At 44.4% G+C, this 25,061-nt stretch overlaps 1 protein-coding gene across 6 annotated transcripts in view; it reads right to left on the bottom strand.

Annotated features, from left to right (window-relative positions):
• LOC132407402 (disabled homolog 2-interacting protein-like) overlaps positions 1-25,061 on the bottom strand; it is a 605,300-nt gene that overhangs the window by 286,234 nt on the left and 294,005 nt on the right. For 5 of the 6 annotated variants that reach the window (XM_059993828.1, XM_059993832.1, XM_059993831.1 and 2 more), the window contains one exon: positions 11,986-12,089. In XM_059993828.1, coding sequence (XP_059849811.1) covers positions 11,986-12,089 — 104 coding nt within the window. Of the gene's footprint in view, positions 1-9,777; positions 9,797-11,985; positions 12,090-25,061 lie in introns of those variants that run through there. The other variant, XM_059993834.1, reaches the window with a different exon arrangement.

Below are 25,061 nucleotides of genomic sequence, written 5' to 3'. Positions count from 1 at the left end.
GTACATGAGCAACCTCCGCTGTGCCACAGAGAACAAGCAGTAGCTGTGGAAGAAGAGGCAGAACAACCAAAAGACCCAAGCACTAATCATAGTCACCACTTCATCGTGTTGACACAGCAACCAGAATATGGGCCTCTACAGCCACCTGAAAAACCACCATTAGACAACCCCTTAGGTGAACACCTTACTTAACTTGAGTGACTGCACTACTACGATAGAGAGATTCAACCATGGAACTGGTAGAAATATGAGCGTAGTTTGTGAAGCCAGCATGTGTGGAGGTTTGGCAAGAAGGTTAGAGACACCCCACAATTTGCACACAATACACAATCAGGGGTGTATTCCTTCGAAATAAATTGTAGATGACGGAAATTTCACAAAGGAAAGTAACAGAGGATGAAAAGTAGAATTGTAAAAGATGATCGTTTCAGGGTTAGAAGGTTGGATGGCTGGTGGTGGATGGGTGATGGAGGGTGGGGGCAGGAGGAGCTGTGGCATTATTCCCGGTGAGTCAAGATTCTACCAAAGCAATAATGTTAGCACAGTCACCTACAGGAAGGGTGGAAGGAACCTCCTTTATAGCAGATGAAATGCAAAAAGCAGCAGTGCTTCTTGATCGTTCTGGCAGAGTGCAAACGACAGCCACGGAGGATGAGAGAAAAATGGGTAATAAAACTGAAGTTAGGCAGGAAGCTCAGCTAGGGAGGCATTTGGCAAAGTTGAGTTTTTGCTCATAACAGCACAGCATGTTTTGTATCGATGTGTTCTTCAGAGAATGCTGACGAAGGCAGAAATAAAGCTCATTCTGCAGTGAAGCACTCACTGTAAATAAAGATGAATTTCTACTGACATAGTTTCACCTATTTGTTCTAGGCAGTGAAGTAGCAACCTGTGTATGGTACTTTTTATTTAAAGAAACCCAGTAAACTCACTAAAGCCTGACCAAATAAGGAAATCAGGATTCCTATTTGTTGATAGCTATGATTATGTTTCTTTTAATTAAGACATACTGCTTAATTTAATTTCAACGGACTCTTACTTTTGCTTCTTACAAAATTTAAAACAGTACATAAGTCTAGATTGTAATTAAGTTACCATAAAATAACACAACTACAATAAAATTATAATTATGATAATTATTTACAGTTGTATTTCATTCATTTCAAATTAGATTTCATCTCATTTTATGGACCTGAAAGCAGATGTGTAGTTTATCTTTATAATCAAAATTACTTGCAGAATCATTTTGAAAAGCAGAGTCATTTCCATCTTTCTAATTATAAACCTTCACTTCATGAAGAAAATCGGAATATTGGTCTTAGGAAGGTTTTAGGCTGTGAAACATTAACTGAAATTTAGACAGAAAACGCTGGATATACTCAGTAGAGCAAACAGCATCTGTGGAGGGACAGTCAGCATTTGAGGATCTTTCCTCAGAACTTGGAAAATTTAGGATCTAGGTATGTTTTAAGTTGTAGAGAAGGGGAACAAATGGACTGTCTATGAGAACAAGAGGAACTGAATGGTAAAAGTGAAGGTGGTGCCTGTTGAGATAGACTGGTGGACACTTAGTTATCACAGTTGAAGTGTATGGAGAAGATTAAAGTAGGGGACAAGGACAGAGGATTTGAAAGTAACATGTTGGAATCATGTCTCACTAAACATTACTTTATCTCTGAAATGAAGGTGAAAGCTAGAAATACCCAATAGGTCAGGCACTTCTGTGGAGAGATAAACTGACAGTTGTTGATCACTGGAAGATTTGCCCCTTGTTCAGTATAACCGGTTGCCTGTGTGGCCACTCACTGCTGACACCTGCCATGCAAAGTGAGTGTAGACTATTGCTAGGGACTGGCAGGAGAAGACTTGTCTGGGTTACAGCGACCAATATCAAGCATGTTACTTTGGAATAATCTCTGAATTGGACAGGACCTTGCAGTGAATATTGGCAGACAACAGTTTTCATCACATCCGACAGAAAGTAATAAGAAGGTTATGTTGGATCTGGGTGGTCTGTCAACATCTTGAGTACTACTACTCTCCAGCAATACTCCATACTCACCCTGCTGACCAGTGTGGAACCATGAGCTCCACAGCTCAGTTCAAAATGGGCTCACCACTCAGCCCAGCCTGCCCAACACCAGTCTTCACAGGTAGCCTTGACACACAGTCATAGTTAACTCTGTACCGAGAGTGTTAGTGGACAGCAGCGAATTGCACCAGGTTTCCAGCAAAGCAGCAACACAGCCCCTGTAGAACATAGAACAGTGCTGGCCTCTTGGCTCACGGTATTGAGCTGACTTTTTAAACAACTGCAAAATCAATCTAACTCTCCCCTTCCACATAGCCCTCTGTTTTTCTTTCATTTATCTGCCTCTGCCACTACCCTACCTCTGATAGTCCCCCTATACTTTCTTCCAGTCTCCTTAAAATTATACCCTCTCATATTAACTATATCTGCCCCAAGAAAAACGATCTCCCTGTAGCCACCCACTCCAATTCCACTTCCTACTTCCATTCAGACAAGTCTGTACATGGCCTCCTTTACTGCTGCGATGAGGCCACACTCAGGTTGGAGGAGCAACCCCTTATATGTCACCTGGATGGCCTCCAACCTGATGGCATGAACTTTGATTTCTCAAACTTCTAGTAATTGCACCCCCTTTCACCATTCCCCATTCTTGTTTCCCTCTCTTTCACCTTACCTCCTTAGCTGCCCATCACCTCCCTGTGGTGCTCCTCCCTTTCCCTTTCTTCCATGGTCTTTAATCCTCTGCTACGAGATACCTTCTTCTCCAGCCCTTTATCTCTTTCATCTACCAACTTCCCAGCACTTTATTTCACCCCACCCCTCCTCCCAGTTTCACCTATCACCTCCCACCTTCCTCCCTTTCCAGTCTTGAAGAAGGAACTTTGCCCAAAACATTGGGTGTTTACTCTTTTCCATGGATGCTGCTTGGCTTGCTGTCCAGCATTTTGTGTGTGTTGCTGAGAAAATGGCACTGGCTTCCCACTCCATCTATGCCCCTTGTCACTTTATGCACCTTTAGCAAGTCACCCCTATCCTCCTTCACTCCAAAGAGAAAAGACCTAGCTCACTCAACCATTCCTCATAAGGCATGTTTTCCAATCCACGCAGCATCCTGGGGTAAATCGCTTCTGTACCCTCTCTAAAGCTTCCACATTATTCCTATAATGAGGTGTCCAGAACTGAACACAATATCCCAAGTGCGGTGTGACCAATATTTTATGGACCTCTAGAAGGTCCCTTTTAAAGTACTTAGAATGATTGGAGTGGAGGATCAAGAGTACTATAACAATTCAATGCTCTATAGGGCACCAGTGTAATGATATAGGTTGATGGCCTTTGAGTTGCTCTGACAAACTAGTAAGGTTGTCTTTCTGATACTGTTGAATTCATTACTGCTTCATGAGGAGCGTAATGTGCCTAGTCAAAAGAGGAGATGTTGTCCCTTCAGCCTGCATTAAGCTTTCTGGAACAGTGCAAGAGTTCAAGGTCAGAGGGCAGACTGGGCATGGGATAGAGAAACAATTTCACTGGAAACGAGAAGCTCAGGACCAGTCTTGCAGATTGAATGGAGATACTTACTCTGCATAGCTGTCACATAATGTCCATTTGATTTCTCCAAGGTACAGGAAATCACTTTAAGAGCATTGAATGCAATACAGTACACTGGAAGTAGCCCAAGGGAATTAGTATTTCAAAGTGTTTTGGTCCTTGGATTGTGGGAAGCAAAAAAATAAAAGGTGAGATGCTGCATTGGCTTCAGTTGCAGAACAGGAGAGGGCACAGGTGGAGATAGAACAATAAGCAGTGACTCATGGACAGAACGGCCATGTTGGAATACAGACAGAGGTGGAGAAGCTGCAGAAGCATCATGTTGAGAGTGGCAGGAATTACGGAGGATTATCAATGGAATGTGGATCTTATGGATGAACAGCAGGACTTGGCAAAACTTACTCCTGGAATGATGCTGTTCAACTGACCAGTTTGACATAATTGGGATTTTAGTACATCAGGAAATGGTTCATAACATTGCTGATCTGCAGATACACTGTTAGTCACTATCACTAGGTATCAGGTTAATCCTGGAACTAACAGCAATGTGCTTTTTATAGATTAAAAATGGGAGCACAATTTAATTGAAATGAACATATAGGGGATATAGAATTGAAGTTTATGAAACTCTGCAAAGGTGACAAATGCTTTGTGATACTTTTCATTCTTGTTGGAAAGAATGGGAAGAATGACAAGTCCTGTGCAAAGTTAAACCTTGATAGTTATCCTTTCTTTCCTCCATTAAGCACCAGGAAATTCAGCCTGACCTTCTCCAAGAAAGCAAAAGCACTGTTTACTAGAACTTTTCTGATTTCAGTTGGTTCCTCTCTACCTAATGCCACTTTGTCATGCAAATGCAGAAGTAACCTTGTTGTTGTTCAGTCATTAAGTCCAACTCTTGGTGATCTTATGGACTCACTCTATCTATGCCCCCATATGGTTTTCGTGGCAAGATACAGAAGTAGGTTGTCAGGGTTTTCTTCCACGCAGATACTGCTGCTGCCCAGGTTTGAACTCAGAACCATCTGCCTTGAAATTCAATGCTGATGCCACTATACCGCCAGCCGACCCCAGAAGTAGTCTTAGATGTTGTAAATCAAAACAACAGATGAGCAGCTGTCTTGCATCTCATCCTGGCTGTCAGTAAATCTGAGCATCATGCATAGGCTCTTTAGATTAGACGCAGCAATAAAACATAGAACGCAGATTTTTCTGAAAAGAGCTTTAAGTTGCTGCCTTCAGTGTGCCATTATTCCCTTTTCCCAAGTTCCTCTTCTATTCAACAGTAACAATGCTAGCATGCTACCATGCCTAGCAAAATAGCTGATTTAAAAAAAATTAAAACCTCTAACACATATTGTCGCAGCACTCCATTTAGCTACTTCCAGCCTGTTTTACCATCTTACTAACTTGCCTTTCCCATTCTTCAGTTGTTGTTACACCATGGAAATTAGCAACATAGGTAAACATTTCACGTTTCAATACGATCTAAATCCCCCTCCATTTAACTGCATGATATTCCTCTTATGACTCCCAGTACATGCCATAGTACTCACTCTATCACGCTTCCTGCCATATCATCAATTATTCCACAAAGTAAAAGACAAAAGGAAAAGCAAAGGCAATTGAGGAAGCAGCAGCAGAGATAAGAAAGAAGGAAGCATGAAAGAACTAACTGATGCTTCACCATCATTATCTAGTATCTTAAAGAAACTTCAAAGTATGACTTGCTTCATTCTGAATGACAATGGCATTTAGAAATCAAAACTGCTCAAAACAGATTACAAATAAGATTGTAAGTAGGAGGAAACTGCCTCTTAAAAGCCTCTCTGCATATGTAATATGCAGCACATTAAAGGACAGCATGTTACTTATGGAGTTGTAAGGAAATAAGCCCTTTGGTCAAATCCATTCTGACCTTGTCTCCACATATACATTAATCCCATTGGCCCATATAACGTTCATAAATAACTCTGAGATATGGTGATTGTATCTGATCTACTAGACCACCGTTATACTAAGATAATGATTGCCTACCGTCCCGGTCCAGACTGCATTTTGGTAAGTATGATCAACTGGCTGTCTTCTCCTACCTGCATACAGTCAGATGGTAAAGAGCAACACTCCAGATATTAAAACAACAAAGTGGTTGTGGGTGCAGAGGAGCGGGGTTGGGAGATGCATTACCTCCCCGAGAAGCATCTTGGAACTACTGCAATTGGCCCACCAGAACAACAGGTCCATAGCAGATGTTATCTCATTGTCTCGTCACTCAACCCTAGAACATCTGCATAGCAAAGACGTAATCATCAGGATGCTCTTTATAGATTACAGTCAGCCCTCCTTATCCACGGATTCCGCATGCACGGAGTCAACCAATCGCGGATCGGGAAAACCCGAAGTTCACTCTCCAGCGCTCGTTGTTTGAGCATGTACAGACTATTTTTTCTTGTCATTATTCCCTAAACAATACAGTAGAACAACTATTTATATAGCATTTACATTGTACTAGGTATTATAAGTAATCTAGAGATGATTTAAAAGTACAGGTGGTCCCCAGGTTATGAATGAGTTCCATTCCTGAGTCTGTCTTTAAGTCGGATTTGAAGTCAGAATAGGTACATCCAGTGTTATTTAGCGTCAGTCAGTCAAATGTTTTTTTTTAGTATATAGTACATATTTTACCTTTCTATGTATATAAAACACTTAAGAAACATACATATTGCAATAATTAAACCACTGTGTTGCTTAGTAATAATTGTAGCTTTCATTGGGGCAGGGCCTTTCACATGCTCTATTAAAATTGTTCTGATCGTTGACCGATTGTAGCCCAATGCTTTTCCAATGACCGATCATGTTTCACCTCTTTCTGATTGCTTTATTACTTCCACCATATTTTCAATTGTGATCTTGATTATTTTCGTGAACAGAAACACTGCGGATTCACTGCGGGTCCTAAAGACCACTGCACTGAGCCAGGTTAAATAAGGGACTTGAGCATCTGCATTTTTTGGTATCCGTGGGGGGGTCTCGGAACCAATCCCCCGCGGATAAGGAGGGCCGACTGTACATTTCAGCATTCAATACCATCATCCCCTCAAAATTAACCAATGAGCTTCAAGATATTGACCTCAGTAGCTCCTTGTGCAATTGGATCCCTGATTTCCTAAGTTGTACACCTCAGTCAGTTTGATAAGCAATAATATAACCTCCACAATCTCCTTTGGCACAGGTGCACAAGGCTGTGTGCTCAGTCCCCTGCTCTACTCACTTTATACTTATGACTGTGTGGCTACGCACAGCTCCAATGTCCTATTTAAGTTTGCTGACAACACCACTATTGTAGGCCAAATCAAAGGTGGTGCAAATTAGCATATGAATGAGAATAAGAACTGGCAGAATGAGAATCTGGCTGAGTGGTACCATAGCAACAACCTCTGACTCAATGTCAGCAAGACCAAGGAGCAGACAATTGATTTCAGGACAAGGAAATCAGAGGTCCACGAACCCCTCCAATAAGGACTGGAGGAGAAGATCAGTAACCTTAAATTCCTCTGTGTTATCATTTCAGATGACCCGTCCTGCGCCCAGCATGTAAGTGCCATTACAAAGAAAGCACGGCATCACCTCCTCTAGTTCTTTAGGAATTTGCAAAGATTCCGCATGATATTTAAAACTTTGACAAATATTGGCTGGCTGCATCACAGCTTGGTATGGACTTGAATGGAAAATCCTGCAAAAAGTTGTGAAAGTGGGAGGAAGAGTGTGAGGAGGCTCACCAGAGGAAGGCCCTGAATTACCAGTCCTTAGTCCAGGAGTGCAGGGACAAAGGATGGCAGACGTGGCCAGTCGCTGTGGAGATTGGCTGTAGAGGGTTTCCGGCAAGGTCAGCATGGAGGTTGCTGTGTGCGCTGGGCCCTGATGAAAAGAGCCAGAGCCAAGCAGCTCGCAGGATGGTGGAGGAAGCAGACAGAGCCTCTTGCTAGATATGGAGCAGGTGAGAGGAGTTGAGCCAGAAGTCAGGAGCAGATGGACAGTAACTTGGCCACCACTGCTGACCCACCTACTGGAGAGTATAGTGGTTAAGGGTTAAAAGACTCTATGAAGATTGGGCACCACCTGATGACATCTGCCCCTGGCCAAAGGCTACAGTTACTGCATCAGGTGTATGATATAAGCAAGTATAGGCAAACCTCCTTTGCCACCTTACCTACCTATACTGTCACTTCCAGAATCTACAGGTTTGAACCCCAAGGTCCCTCTGTCCATCAACATTCCTTTGTACCCTACCATTTACATGTCGTCTTCCTTCCCAAAATGTTTTGGGATTAAGTTCCATCTGCCCACTTGATGCACAACTTTCCATCTTACTTCTATAGACAGACAGACATACTTTATTGATCCCAAGGGAAATTGGGTTTCGTTACAGTCGCACCAACCAAGAATAGTGTAGAAATATAGCAATATAAAACCATAAATAATTAAATAATAATAATGATAATGAGTAAATTATTCCAAGTGGAAATAAGTCCTGGACCAGCCTATTGGCTCAGGGTGTCTGGCACTCCGAGGGAGGAGTTGTAAAGTTTGATGGCCACAGGCAGGTATTACTTCCTATGATGCTCAGTGTTGCATCTCAGTGGGATGAGTCTCTGGCTGAATGTACTCCTGTGCCTAACCAGTACATTATGGAGTGGATGGGAGACATTGTCCAAGATGGCATGCAACTTGGACAGCATCCTCTTTTCACCGTCAGAGAGCTATGGACATAGACAATCTTCTTTGCTAGCCACAACGCCACCAACCTTTCATGCCATCTACAAAGTCACTAGTCATACCTTCCTTAACATCCAAAAAACAACACACACACACACACACACACACACACAAAATAAGCATTATAACATTTCCAACCAAAAAGCATCCTTCCACCACTACCTTTTGCTTCTTATCACCTTGCCAATTTGCCAACTTGGATCACATTGTGTCTGCATCTACTGGACTAACCTATCATGCAGGACATTGTCAAATGCTTTACTGAAGTCCACATAAACAACATCTACTGTCCTATCTTCTTCACTCTTCTTAATTATAAGGTGATATCTTAAAGCTGCATTATGATGTTATTTCCACTTTCATATCAAGCTCTCAGTGGCATATGGTTGACAAAGCACTACAGAGGGAACAACTAACCTCACCATTTGTGAAATTTATTACATAACTGAATGGGAACAGGAAAGCCTCGCAGGAATATAACAAGCAGGCACATCCAGCCATTTGAATCTGCTGCATCATTCATTAAAACCAAGCAAAGCTGATTATTTTCCTCAGAGCTATTTTCCAGCACTACTCCCAAATACCTTAACTCCATTCATGTCTGGAAAACTAATAATCTGTTTTGAATGAAAACAACAACTGAGCCTTCACAGGCACCCGTGATAGCAAAATCCAAATTTCAATGAAGAAATTTCTCCTTAACTCAGTCATGCATGACCATCAATTATTCTGATACTGACACCTCAGCTTGCAGAAACATCCACCCCGAAGCAAGGCTGAAACGTCGATGATACCTTTCCTCCTACTGATGCTACTTGACATGCTGAGTTCCTCCAACAAATTGCGGCAGTCTCATTCTCCAGCATTTAGCACTATACCGCCCCCCCACAACACCACCCACCACAGACATCCTTTCTCTTCTCCCCTTTCCTGTTGGGCAGAAGATAGAAAAGCTTGAAAACATATAGTGCCAGACACATGGAGAGCTTCTATCCTGCTGTTATCAGACTCTTAAATTTACCTCATATATTAAAAGATAAAGTCTTGATGTCCCACTGTATCTCATCATGACCTGGCATCTAACTTATTTACTTGCTTTGTATTTCTATATAGCTGCTATACTATATTATGTGCGATATTTGTTTTTCACTACCTCAATGTACTTAGGTATAACTCTCACTTTGGCTAGCAGCTTAATATAGGGGATGATAGCCCCCTCGGCCTGGCTAAACTTAAGAAATCTCATTTGGGTAGATGCTGCACAATGTGTCCCATTACAAATCAGTACCACAAAATAACAAATGGTAAATGATATCCGATTAAAGATTGAGCTTAATAATTCTTCATTTGACTACATGGTTAATAAAGGAAAAAAAAAAGGGCCCATTCTCATCAGTCTAATGCACAACGTTGGAGCTTACTGATAAGGCCATGTGTCCACCATCGACTTCCTCCGATCGGCGCCTTCAGACCCTCTCTCCAAGTCCACTCCATCTGGCGGTCTACCAACTCTCTTCATTTGCGTCTTCTCCCCGTCAAAAGGTCGCGAATTCCCGACTCCCAGACATACAAGGAAGAACAACATCCTGCTCATTGGCTAACGTGCCCCAATATCTCTAGTCATAACCCAAACATTGCTGCTACAGAGAAACCATTACCTTAGCAGTGAAACCTTACAGCGTGTTACATATGTGTGGTATGATCTACATGGATGGCACACAAATATACACACAGTACCCACTTTATAACATACCTCTTACAGATAATAAAGTGGTCACTGAGTGTATATCATGGTCTTCTGCTGCTGCAACCCATCCACTTCAAGGGTGAATGTGTTGTGCGTTGAAATGCTCTTCTGCACACCGCTGGTGTAACATGTGGTTATTTGAGTTACTGTCGCCTTCCTTTCAGCTTAAACCAGACCAATTAATTCAGTCATTCTCCTCTAACCTCTCTCATTAACAAGGTGTTTTTCTCACAGGACTGCCATTCATTGGGTATTTTTATTTTTCGCACCATTCTCTGTAAACTCTGAAGACTGTTGTGGTGAAAATCACAGATCAGCAGCTTCTGAGATACTCTAGCACCAGCAATCATTCCAAGTCAAGTCAAGTCACTTTTTATTGTCATTTCGACCATAACTGCTGGTACAGTACACAGTAAAACCGAGACAACGTTTTTCAGGACCATGGTGTTACATGACACAGCACAAAAACTACACGGAACTACATAAAAAAACATAGGAAAAAAAACAACTATTACACTAGACTACAGACCTATCCAGGACTGCATAAAGTGCACAGTGCAGGCATTACAATAAATAATAAACAGGACAATAGGGCAAGGTGTCAGTCTAGGCTCTGGGTATTGAGGAGTCTGATAGCTTGGGGGAAGAAACTGTTACATAGTCTGGTCGTGAGAGCCGAATGCTTCAGAGCCTTTTCCCAGATGGCAGGATGAAGAAGAGATTGTATGAGGGGTGCATGGGGTCCTTCGTAATGCTGTTTGCTTTGCAGATGCAGCGTGTAGTGTAAATGTCCGTGATGGTGGGAAGAGAGACCCCAATGATCTTCTCAGCTGACCTCACTATCCGCTGCAGGGTCTTGCAATCCGAGATGGTGCAATTTCCGAACCAGGCAGCGATGCAGCTGCTCAGGATGCTCTGTAGAATGTGGTGAGGATGGGGGGGTGGGAGATGGACTTTCCCCAGCCTTCACAGAAAGTAGAGACGCTGCTGGGCTTTCTTTGCTATGGAGCTGGTATTGAGGGACCAGGTGAGATTCTCCCCCAGGTGAACACCAAGAAATTTGGTGCCCTTAATGATCTCTACTGAGGAGCCGTCGATGTTCAGCAGGGAGTGGTTGCTCTGTGCCCTCCTGAAGTCAACAACTATCTCTTTTGTTTTGTTCACATTCAGAGACAGGTTGTTGGCTCTGCACCAGTCCGTTAGCCGCTGCACCTCCTCTCTGTAAGCTGACTCATCGTTCTTGCTGATGAGACCCACCATGGTTGTGTCATCGGCGAACTTGATGATATGGTTTGAGCTGAATGTTGCAGCACAGTCGTGGGTCAGCAGAGTGAACAGCAGTGGACCACAGTCAAAGCCATTTAGATCACATTTCTTCTCTATTCTGATGTTTGGTCTGAACAACAACTGAACCTCTTGACCAGGTCTGCATCCTTTTGAGTTGCTGCCAAATGATTGGCTGATTAGATAGTTGCATTAATGAGCAGGTCTACAGGTGTACCTAATGAAGGGGCCACCGAATTTGTTTTTCCACAGTAATGAGATGCATGTGACAATAATAAACCAATGTTTCTATTTAAGAAACTTACACGTTTTAATGAAACCTACTCCCTTGACACTAACAGCTTGCAAACTTACTCCCTCACTGCTACCTCGCAGGTGCAGCTCGCCTGCTGCCAGCAAACTTATAGCGGCCTCTGCCTTCAGTCTTCTAAATCCCACCACCAGCCCAGATCTGTGATGGCAGATATAAGCAAAGATTGGCACTGGTACATTCCAGTTCAGGAGGCAAAATGACACATGACAAGATGGAGAAAATGAAACTAAAATATTCAGCAGTATAAATTGGAAGAGCACGTGTCTTGTTGTTAAATAATCTTACCGTTACACGAAAAGGTGTAGAAGCGGGTAATTCGGTGGAGGGGTTTTCCTCTGGAGCAGCCCCAGGCATACTGCGTCTCCGGCCAGGTCTTTCAATTGGAGAATCTATGGGCAAAAAATTTATAAATCAGACTCAATAGATGTTGTCACATAATATTTCATTTGATGACCAACAGTATTATTTTAAGACATATATTGCTTGAACTAGAATAAATGGTTCTATTTTATTTAGATTTATTATATTTTATTAGGTAATGCATTGTAAATGATGGCATTGTGCTAACTGAATAGAAAAGCCCCAGGTTCAATCTATTATCCATGCAATCATTCAGAATGGATTCATATGTGTAAATGCCTTAAATCCTAGAATATAAATTTTTTTTTAATTCCTTCAAAATCTGCTGAGGATGTTCCTGCCCACCTAAGCTGATACTCAAAGGAATGAGTTCAAGGTACCAAAGGATGCAAAGAATCTGTGAAACCATTGTGAGTTTCCACCTTGGGGAAAATGTGATGAGTAGAATATGCAAATTCTCTTCTCAATTACTGGCCATAAAACACATTGTTTTAATACACCTGCCTTGCAGCAATTAAAAAAGCCTGTACTATACAGACAGTACTCTGAAAACAACTCAGAATCTGAACCAGAATCAGATTTGTTATCACTGGCATACATCATGAAACTTGTTGTTTTGTGGCAGTGGTACAATGCAATATATAATAAAAAAAAGCTATAAATTACAATATGAAATATAAATAAATTAGATTAAATAAGTAGTGCAAAAACGGAGCAAAAAAAAAGAAAAACATAGTGAGGTTGTGTACCATGGGTTCATTGTTCATTTAGAAACCTGATGGTGGAGGGGAAGAAGCTGTTCCTGAAATTCTAAATGTGTGTCTTCTGGTTCCTGAACCACGTCCTTCATGGTAGCGATAAGAAGGCATGTACGGGGTAATGGGTGTCCTTAATGATGGATGCAGTGTTTTGCGGGATTGCTTTTTGAAGACGTCCTTGATGCCAGGGGATTAGTGTCCATGATGGAGCTGGCTGAGTTTATAATTTCCTGCAGCTTCTTTCAATCCTGTGCAGTGGCCCCTCTAAAGCAGATGGTGATGTAAGAATGCTCTCCACAGCACATCTGTAGAAGTTTGTGGGAGTCTTTGGTGACATATTAAGTCACTTCAAACTCCTAATGAAATATAGCCACTATCATGCCTTCTTTGTAATTGCATCAATTTGTTGAGCCCAGGATAGATCTTCAGAGATGTTGACACCCAGAAACTTGAAACTGCTCACCCTTTCCACTGCTGATCCCTCAATGAGGACTGGTGTGTATTCCATCAACTTCCCCTTCCTGAAGTCCACAATCAATTCCTTAGTCTTACCGATGTTGAGTGTTGTTGTTGGAACACCACTCAACCAGCTGCTCGACCTCTCTCCCGTGTTCATTCTTGTCCCTAAACAAAATTCTGCCAATAATAGTTGTGTCATCGGCAAATTTAAAGATGATGTTTGAGCTGTGCCTTGGGGGTAGAGAGAGAAGATCAGTGGGCGAAGCACACATTCCTGAGGTGCGCCAGGGTTGAGTGTCAGTGAGGAGGAGATGTTATTTCTGATTCACACTCACTGTGATCATCCAGTGAAGGAGCCAAGGATACAGTTGCAGAGGGAGTTAAAGAAAGCAAGGTTTTGGAGCTTATTGATTAGAACTGAGGGTATGATTGTGCAGAACACTGCGCTATAATCAATAAACAGCAGCCTGACTTAGGGATTGCTACTGCCCAGGTGATCCATGACTGAGTGGAGAGCCAGTAGGATTGTATCTGCTGCAGACCTATTGTGGTGATAGAAATGTCCAAACATATTTCACTTCAGACAAAAGAATTCATGTAGTCAGAAAATACTGGAAACACTTAACAGGTCAGGCAAAACTATGGAAAGAAATAAAAGCTTATTTTTTTCATATCAAAGAAAAAAACAAGCACATTGTTTCTTCAAAATTGAGAAACAGGAAGAATGCGTTAGTTGGAGAGGGCCAATGGAAGTCAGAGTTGCTGTGGAGTTGGGTTATACAAATCATCTGATCATAGGCAGGACTACTGACTCCAAGGGATGGAACATCATGCTGCTGCTATACAGATGTCTTTCTTGAAATATTAAGTACAGTCCTTGTCACCACACAATAGAAAAGATGTGGTAGTATTATAGTATTAGAAAGACTGCAGAATGAATTTTCCAAAATGTTGCCTAAGATTAAGGATTTAGGGTTGAAAGGAAACTGGACATGCCGGGACTTGTTTTGTCTGATGGGTTTGGAGTTCCTTTCTGGGGAACGTGCTAAGATGGTAGCGCAATATTAATACGCAGCAACCTCTCTGGACTCTGGATTGGGGATTACCAAACGTTATGTGGTTTTTCTTGTGTGGTCTGTTTTGTCGCGTGCTTTTTTGTGATATCATTCCAGAGAACGTTGTCTCATTTTTTAACTGCATTGCATTTGTGGTTTCTAAATGACAATAAACTGAACCTGAATCTGAACTGACTGGCGTGCAGGAGACTGAGGGATAACCGTATAGAGGTTTATAAAATTATAAACGGCATACAAAAGGTAGATTTTCCTTTTCCAACAGTACTCCAATAAGACTACAACCTTGTCAGAGGGTTTGGGAGCTTACATGCCTCAATGACGTAGACAACTATGCTGGCTGGAGTCAGGGCTTTATGCTTTGGCTCTTGGTTGGGTCACCCATACCAAACAGGTCAAAGGGTAGAGGCCAGACTAAGAGTGGTCCACTGGTCCTCCAGGTTCCGGAGTTCAGCTCAGGGTTAACAACCCTCACAGGTAAAACAAAACTGCTAAGGAAGCAGCATGAAAAATCCTTCTACATCTGAGTACGACGGTATTCCTGAACCTTCGCCCAGGATTTGTATGACTGACAACAGTGATAACCAAGCTACTGACATGATGATGGAAGCCCTGAACTTTGCCAGGGATGGAGGACCTTCATTACTGCCCTAAACGCCAGCAACATAATGGGCAGTAGGTGGGTTTCCAAGGGTAGGGGTGCCTAACACTAGCTACCATGCTCCTTGATGGTGGCACGATAGTGTAGCAGTTAATGTAACACTTTGCACCATCATCGTTCAGTGAAAAAGGTTCTATTCCCACTGCTGTAGGAACTTGTATATTCTTTCTGTGACTGTGTGGGTTTCCTCTGAGTGCTTCAGCTTCCTCACATTTAGGGTGAGCAAATTGTGGGGATGCTATGTTGGCGCCAGAAGCATGGCGGTTTTTGCAGACTGAGTTGTTTGCTGATGCAAACTATAGATTTCACTGTATGTTTCAAAGTACATGTGACAAATAGAGCTAAATCATCATCATCACGTGCCATGTCGTATGACATGGGCAATCATAGTTTTTCCATGACCATGATTATTCTTGCTATTGCCTTCATCTAGGCAGTGTCTGGTCATTATCAATATTCTTCAGAGATTGTCTGCCTGGCGCCAGTGGTCACAAAACAAAGGATTTGTGGTATGCACCAGCTGTTCATATGACCATCTACCACCTGCCCGCACAGCTTCACATGACCCTGATCGTGGAGGGGAGGGGACATGGAGGGGCTATACAAGTGCCACACCTTGCCCAAAGGTGACCTGCAGACTAGTGGAAGGAAGGGAAGCTCTACACCTCTTTTGGGAGAGATGCAGCTCTAATCCACCACCCACTTTAATCTTTAACTAGAGGTCGGAGGTTTAAGGTGAGAGAAGAACATTTTAAAGGCGATCTGAGGGAAGAAGTTTTTCACACAGTGGATGGTGGGTACATGGACTAAGCCGCAAGAGGAACTGGCAGGCACAAGCACAACACTAAAAAATCATTTAGACAAGGCCATGAATAGGACAAGGAATGGAGTTACGAAGGCGCTCAATGTCGACTCCTTCAGGCTAATCTGCGGAAACAGCTTAAATTTACCCTTCATGTCTCTCTTTTTGGCTGGCCGGTGGCGTAGCGGCATCAGTGCTGGACTTTGGAGTGAAGGCTGCCAAGTTCGAGTCCAGCTGCTACCCTGGCTTTCCCTCCTTGCTGGGTTGAGCAACTGGGACTTGTAAAAACAAGAAAGTCTGCTACAGAAACATCGCCAAGACGCCGCCCAATGACTCACTGTGAGTTATGGGATTTCTTCTCCTTCTTCTTCTTCTTTCTTTTTCAGTGTGGATGGGGTTCTGCTGAGGACCCTGACCTGGAATTACAGTCAGATTTCGGTTCTTTGTAGTGGTGGGACCCACTCCCGAGGGTCACGACCGGCCACTTTTTTTAAATCCCAAGGAAGTGGCTTAGAAAATGAGTGTGCCTTCGGATTCCAAGGCCTAGCAGCCCTACAAATGGGCTGATTCTAAGCTGGTGCCATGAACCGAAGCATCGCAGGAGAAAGCAGAACATCGGGAACAGATGTCAGAAGCTCTGTGCTCAATGAATCACCCTCTCGCTCCCTCTCTCATTGGTGGGGGAAAATTTGTTACCGATTCTCTGGTCGGCAAACTCAGAAAAAAAAGCAGCACAACAGACTTTTAACACCGTACATCAGTGAGGTACTTTGTTATGTCTCCCCCTCACAGTGAAAGGAGACACCTCTATTGCCCTTTATTTGCGGGTGGAAAGAGATAGAGAAGTAAATGTAGATGGAGGGAGAGGGCGAGGGATAGAGAGAGAGTGAGAGAGGGCGAGGGATAGAGAGAGTGAGAGAGAGAGAGAGAGACTGAGTCAGGAGGTCAATTAGTACTACAGATCATGGTCTTTCTTGGGGGCTTTGCTTGCTTGGTGGGTGGAGGGTGCTGATGCTATTTTTTATGGAAGTGGGTGGGGGTAGGGAGAGCCGTTGCTTTGCTCCTGTTTGTGTGTGGGAGGTGGGAGTGCGGGGCTTTGGGGTTCTAACATTTTAACTCACTCATTCTTTGGGGCAATCTTCTGTTTTTGTGGATTTCTATGAAGAACAAGAATTTCAGGATGTGTACTGCATACGTTTCTCTGATATTAAATGGAACTATTGAAACTATTGAAAGGAATAGATAGATATGGGTCCAATGTTGGAATTAGCATAGATAGCCACCTCAGATGGCATATGTCAAAGGGCCTGTTTCCATACTGTACGATCTGAGCATAGAATAAATAAACAAGATTACAGCAAGTTAATAGTGAGAGCACCGATGGGATGCCACAGTAGTATGGCAATTAGCACGATTCTATTACAGCTTGGGGCAGAGTTTGTAGTTCAATTCTGACACCATCTATTAGCAGTTCATATTTCCTCCAGGTACTTCAGTTCCCTCGTACATTCCAGAGATGTACTGGTCAGTAGGCTAATTGATCATAGTAAACTGTCCTCTGATTAGGCTAGGGTTAAATCGGTGAGTTGCCGGGTGGTGTGGCTCGTTGGACCAAAAGGGCCTGTTCTGCACTGCATCTCTAAATAAGTAAATACTGTAAACAAATAATTTTAAACGTGTTCAGGCCTTAGGATATGCTCGGCAGGTTAAGACCATAGGGCAAGACCTCAGAATAGAAGGGTGTCCCTTTAGAGATGAGGAGGAATTTGTTTAGCTAGAAGGAGGTGAATCTGTGGAATTCATTGGCACAGATGGCTGTGAAGGCCAAGTCATTGGGTATACTTAAAGCAGAGGTTAATACATTCTTGATTAGTAAAGGCACTAACAGTTATGGGGGGAAGGCAGGAGAATGGGGTTATGAAGGAAAATAAATCAGCCATGATCGAATGGTGGAGCAGACTCAATGGGCTGAATGGTGTAAATCTACTCCTATGTTTTATTAAAGTTCAAAGTCTAAAGTAAAATACAGACATGTCACCACAGACAACCCTGATTTTCTTTTTCCTGCAGGCCTACTCAGCAAAACTATAGAATAGTAACTGTAAACTAGATCAATGAAAGAGCAAGAGCATAGAAGATAACCAATTTACATTTATATTTATGGTCTGATTGTTGCACTTAATAGTCTGGGTTGTCTACTTAAGGATTTGAACTCATGATATTTTAATTCAGAGGCTAGAATATCCCTATGAAATACACTTTTATTTTCTTTATTCCCCATTGGCTCTAAACTTTGCAATAGCAGAAATAAATTATCCCCAAAGCTCCCACTATGCTCCAGGGGATTTTCTCTCATGCTTCTTTCAAATTCTCCAATTCACAGAGCACCCTGAGCCATGAAAGTGAACGTCCTTGATCCAATACCTCTCTGAATTCAGATATGATAAAACACACAAAGCAGAATGCTGAACAATTCCTCCTTCAGCCTTTTCTCTCTCCCTGATGGGAAATGTTGGCATACTCTTGCACATCTCCCCACAGTGATACAGCTGTGTGGAGGAGAACTGGAGATGTCAATGCGCTTTCTCTTACAGTTGCAACACATCCAGGCACTCTTTAAATAAAAGGCTGTCCATAGTGTACTTATCACTAACAATGTCGTGGGAAATGTTCTTCCCCCTCAAGAATGTGTACTCAGCCAGCAAATTTAACAATAAGATATTTTCAGTACGGGAATCATCTCAATTAACTGTTGTTACTGAATAGAGATTTTTTTAAAAGTACTTTTGTTAGGTATTGTCTGAATCGCTTATATTAAAGAATTGTACTCTCTCTTTGCAATCAGAATCAGGTTTATTATCACTGACATACGTTGTTAAATTTGTTGTTTTGAGGCAGAAGTACAGTGTACATATGTACATATAAAATCTCTAGAAATTACAAGAAATTTATTACTATAAATTATAATAAATGAATAATGCAGAGCAACACAAAACGTTCAGATAGTTTTCATGGACATTTCAGAAATCTGATGGCAGAGGGGAAGAAGCAATTGAGAGAACATCCTTGGGTTCTAACAGTTCTGATCCAAATAGGAACACAAAAAGAACTTTATTTATTTATTTATTGATTGATTGATTGATTGATTGATTGATTGATTGATTGGGATACAGCATGGAATAAGACCTTTGTGCTGCATCATTCAGCAACCCACGATTTAACCCTAGCCTAATCACAGGCCAATTTACAATGACCTATTAACCTATCAGCTGGTACATCTTTGGACTATAGGAAGAAACCGGAGCACCCAGAGTGTGGTGAACTATGTGCCTGTCTGGACACGTCCCCTGCTGACTGCTCCTGTGGCTCCTCCCACAGGCCCCTGTATAAAGGCGATCTGAGGCCTGACGCTCGGCCTCAGTCTCCAGGACATGGTATGATGGACACTCACTCCTGGTTCCTTCTTCCAGTCAATAAAAGCCGATATCTCGCCTTACGTCTCAGTGTGAGTTATTGATGGTGCATCAATTTTATTGACTGGAAGTTTTAAAACATGGAAACCGTTTTGCGTCTGGACCGGTTGGATTTGGACCCTCAAGACCCTGACGCAGCTCTCGCTTTTGAACACTGGCTTGCCTGCTTCCAATCGTACTTGGAGGAGGTTCGTGCAACTGAACCCGCCGTTATGCACAGAATTCTACTCTCGAGGGTCACCCCCAAAGTTTACTCCATTATCCGGGACCTGCCGACCTACGATGGGGCACTGGACGCCCTCAAAAGACAGTACCTGCGGCCGGTGAACACCGTCTACGCAAGACATCGTTTAGCTACCCGGCAACAGCGGCCTGGCGAATCGTGCGCTGAGTTTCTCCGAGCACTACAGACACTCGTCCGAGCTTGCGACTGCAAGATGCTCACGGCAGAACAGCATGCGGAGCTGCTGGTGCGAGACGCTTTTGTGACGGGACTGAGGTCAGTGTACATGCGCCAGCGGCTGCTGGAAAACTCAGATCTTACCTTAAGCTCGGCGATGGAGAAGGCCAACGCTCTGGAAGCTGCGCTGCACTACGCCAACGCTGTCCAGTCACATGATTCCCCGCCGGTTCCGTGGACACCTCAGATCCCGCCACCGCCAGCTCCCGGGAGCGAATTCGCCAACGCCACTGCCAGTCGCGATTCCACGAGCTCCCCGAACCCGACCACGGCGGTGGCCCGTCAGATGCCTGTGCTTTTTTCTTTCTGCGGCCATAAAAAACACCCTCGACAACGCTGTCCAGCGCGAGAAGCGACCTGCTCCAGCTGCAGACAGCGGGGCCACTTCGCCAAGGTCTGTAAGTCTCAACCTCGAGCGGAGTGCAGCGCTGCGGGTGAAACGTGGGGGCCGCCATCTTGCATGCCCGGATGTGAGCGGCCATCTTTGTCGACGTCAGCATGCCCCGCCCCCGGCCCTCCGATGCTTACCGGGTCTCTGGCCACTGTAACTCTCGACCAAAGCGCCCCACACCAGCTTGCAAGGTCCATGATGGACATCCGGGTGGAGGGGCACAGGACTAGATGCCTGTTTGACACGGGCAGCACTGGGAGTTTTATTCACCCGGACACAGTGCAACGCTGCGGACTCGCAACGCGGCCGGTTAAGTCGGAGGTTCCATTTGGCTTCTGGGTCGCAGTCCACAGACATCCGGGCGGGTTGTGTAGCGATTTTGGTGGTGCAAGGCACAGAATATCGGAACTTTGAGCTGCTGGTCATGCCTAATCTGTGCGCACCTGTGCTATTGGGGCTGGACTTCCAGAGCCATCTCGAAAGTGTGACTATGGTATATGATGGGCCCCTCCCACCGCTTACTGTCCGGAATCCTCAGTTTTGTGGGACTTCTTCACATACCCCGCTACTGACCACACACACACATGGGCACACACATCCCATCCAGCACCAGGCCGACAGCTGCGCTACCGACACCACTTGCGGCCTCTCCACTCTCAAGGTCCCTCCCCCACCGCTGTTCGCCAACCTGACCCCCGACTGTAAACCTGTGGCAACCAAAAGCAGGAGGTACAGCGCGGGGGACAGGGCCTTCATTCAGTCGGAGGTGCAGCGGCACAGGGAGGGGATCATTGAGCCAAGCTCAAGCCCTTGGAGGGCCCAGGTGGTTGTTGTTCGGACTGGGCAGAAAAATAGGATGGTGGTGGACTATAGTCAAACCATCAATAGGTTTACGCAGCTTGACGCGTACCCCCTACCCCGCATCGCGGATATGGTCAACCAGATTGCTCAGTACAAGGTGTACTCGACAATAGATCTGAAATCCGCTTATCACCAGCTCCCCATCTGCCCAGAGGACTGCCCCTACACCGCCTTCGAGGCGGGCGGCAGGCTCTATCACTTCCTGCGCGTCCCTTTCGGTGTCACGAATGGTGTCTCTGTCTTCCAGAGGGAAATGGACCGGATGGTGGACCAGTACCAACTGCAGGCCACATTTCCCTATCTGGATAACATCACCATCTGTGGTCACGACAGGCCAGATCACGACGCCAACCTCCAACGATTTCTCCAAGTGGCCGCAGCTCTGAACCTTACTTATAACAGGGACAAGTGTGTGTTTGGAACCACCCGCCTTGCTATACTTGGGTATGTCGTGGAAAACGGGGTTATTGGCCCTGATCCCGAACGTATGCGCCCCCTGTTAGAACTCCCTCTTCCCACCACTCTCAAGGCCCTCAGACGGTGCCTGGGTTTTTTTTCCTATTACGCCCAATGGGTCCCCCATTACGCAGACAAGGCACGCCCCCTGGTCAAGTCTACCTCGTTTCCCCTCTCTGCTGAGGCCCGCGCGGCCTTCAAGTGCATTAAAGCGGACATTGCCAAAGCTACGATGCATGCGGTGGACGAGACCGCTCCATTCCAAGTGGAGTGTGATGCCTCCGATTTCGCTCTGGCTGCTACCCTCAATCAGGAAGGCAGACCAGTAGCATTCTTTTCTCGCACCCTCCAAGGCTCCGAAATTCGGCACTCCACGGTGGAGAAAGAAGCCCAGGCCATAGTGGAGGCTGTTAGGCACTGGAGGCACTATCTTGCTGGCAAAAGGTTCACCTTGCTGACCGACCAGCGCTCGGTTGCGTTCCTGTTCAGCAACCAACAGCGGGGCAAAATCAAAAATGATAAGATTTTGCGGTGGAGGATAGAACTCTCCACCTACAACTATGATATCCTGTACCGGCCTGGCAGACTCAATGAGCCCCCTGATGCCCTATCCCGGGGAACATGTGCTAGCACACAGCTCGACCAGCTGTACACCCTTCATGCACAACTTTGCCATCCGGGGGTCACCCGATTTTACCATTTTGTGAAAGCTCGGAACCTGCCATACTCCCTGGAGGACATCAGGACGATGACCAGGGACTGCCAAATTTGCGCTGAGTGCAAACCGCACTTCTACCGTCCTGACACGGCACAACTTGTCAAGGCCACCCGCCCTTTTGAACAACTGAGTGTTGACTTTAAGGGCCCCCTTCCCTCCACTGACCGCAATGTCTATTTTCTCAGTGTTATCGACGAGTACTCACGGTTCCCCTTTGCCATCCCCTGCCCCGACACCACTGCCACGTCCGTCATCAAAGCCCTGCACCAGCTCTTCACTCTGTTTGGGTATCCCTGCTATATCCACAGTGATAGAGGGTCCTCCTTTATGAGTGAGGAGCTGCGCCAGTACTTGCTAGCTAGGGGCATTGCTACCAGTCGGACCACGAGTTATAATCCCCGGGGTAATGGCCAGGTGGAGCGAGAGAATGCCACAGTGTGGAAGGCCACACTTCTGGCCCTTAAGTCAAAAGGGTTGCCGGTCTCTCGATGGCAGGAGGTCCTCCCTGAGGCACTGCACTCTATCCGCTCTCTGTTATGTACGTCCACCAATGCCACCTCTCACGAACGCCTATTCTCTTTTCCCAGGAAGTCTGTCACTGGGACCACCCTACCAGTTTGGCTGACGTCCCCGGGGCCAGAGCTGCTCCGGAAACATGTGAGGAGCAATAAATACTCCCCGCTGGTAGAGAGGATTCACCTTCTACATGCGAACCCCCTGTATGCTTACGTGGTCTTACCTGATGGGCGGGAGGACACGGTCTCCATCCGCGACCTGGCACCCGCAGGTGTAGCAGACCACTACCCTGAAGGCTCTCCGGTAACTATGAACCCTGCACCAGAGGTGACACCGTGCTCACCAGGCCCTACACAGACTCCTCACGACACTTGTATACCGGGCGTTTCGTACGCATTTATACCAGGCGCCTCGCACATGCGTGAGGGATCACCGGCGCCTAGTGGGCAAGAACAAGCGCAAACTCCGTCCCCTGTGCAATCACCAATGTTGCCGGCATCTATGCGATCACAGCCGGTGCTACGTAGATCGCAGCGACAGATTCGACCACCTGATAGACTTGACTTGTAAGAAACTTCGCCACATGGGGACTCTTTCAAACAAAGGGGGGGTGAATGTGGTGAACTATGTGCCTGTCTGGACACGCCCCCTTCTGACTGCTCCTGTGGCTCCTCCCACAGGCCCCTGTATAAAGGCGATCTGAGGCCTGACGCTCGGCCTCAGTCTCCAGGACATGGTATGATGGACACTCACTCCTGGTTCCTTCTTCCAGTCAATAAAAGCTGATATCTCGCCTTACGTCTCAGTGTGAGTTATTGATGGTGCATCACAGAGGTAACCCTATATAGTCACAGAGAGAACATAGAAACTCCTTACAGACAGCAATGGAAACTGATCTCAGGTCACTGGTAGTGCAAAGCGTTGTGCTAACCGCTACTGCCAAGTGCTGTGAATGGAGTTAGAAGTTTTCCCTGTGACCACAAGGGATTTATGTAGGACTTCTTTTTTCCCCTGGGAACTCTAATTTTCTCTCGTTTCCCAAAGACATGGGTGGGTGGGTTAATTGGTCACTGCAAATTGTCACTAGACAGGAGGTGAGCAGTAGAATCTGGGGGAGTTTATGAGAATCTGGGGAGGACATAACAGAATCAGTGCTTGTTAGTTGTGGCTGACTTGGTGGGTCAAAGGGTCTGTTTCTGTTCTGTAGGACTCAGGAACCCTAAATGAAATCAGTCTTATATAGTTATCAATAGCACCACTTCAAGAGAATAATACATTTAATGAGTTTCATTATTTTATAAATAAACATTTATTTTGAGTCAGCAAAGTATTATGGAAAGGAATGTTATATATATGTGCTAAACATGAAGACTATCTGCTGATGTACGGTTTTATATATTGAAGCCAATCAGCTTTTTTCCCTCTAATTTTGTGGTACACTGTGATGATCTTAACCAAAATCAACTTAAGAATCACAAACATATGGATCCGGAACCCCACTCACCGCTCTTTGGTATTATCAGTCCACACTAGTACTACTTTTTTTAAACTATCAAGGTAACTGAATAATTTTCTACATCGTTTATTAGATGTCTGAAATATTTATAGGATTTCTAATGCATGAATGATATACTTTATTTTAATCTGCTAAAAACATTTCAACATCATGATATGCAACAACTAGTTGTTATCACCTTGACAGGAACTCTGATATTCGGGATTACAAATCACTGCTCTGCTCAGTGCTTGCTTAGTTTCTTTACACAAACCTGCATGCTTTGTAAACTAGCATAAATTCATTTATTGTCATAGATGATCAGCTAAAAGCACTTTGACAGTACTAACTGGAAAAATGCATTCCTTACCCCAAAAATCTTATTTTTCGGTAAGCCATTACATATACTATTGAATATTTTAAACAGAAATTATTAGAGAACTCTCCATTTTAGCTGATTAAAGATCACATCATCAGATCAGATCAGATTCAGTTTATTGTCATTTAGAAACCACAAATGCAATGCAGTTAAAAAATGAGACAACGTTCCCCCAGAATGATATCACAAAAGCATATGACAAAACAGACTACACCAGAAAATCCACATAACGTTTGGCAATCCCCAATCCAGAGTCCGGAGAGGCTGCTGCGTATTAATATTGCGCTACCGTCTAGCGCGTTCCCCGGAAAGGAGCTCCAAATCCACCAGGCAAAAACAAGACCAAAAACTAAAGCTACAAGACCTGCATAAAACCACATAATTACAACATATAGTTACAACAGTGCAAACAATAGCATAATTGATAAAAAAAAAACAGACTATGGGCACAGTAAAAATAGTCCAAAATGTTAAAGGACTGTAAGTTCAAAAGAAATCA

Source organism: Hypanus sabinus, chromosome 18 (genome assembly GCF_030144855.1).
Source record: "Hypanus sabinus isolate sHypSab1 chromosome 18, sHypSab1.hap1, whole genome shotgun sequence".
Taxonomy (NCBI): Eukaryota; Metazoa; Chordata; class Chondrichthyes; order Myliobatiformes; family Dasyatidae; genus Hypanus; species Hypanus sabinus.
Note: the sequence above shows the minus strand (reverse complement) of the source record. Positions and strands in the feature narration are given on the sequence as shown.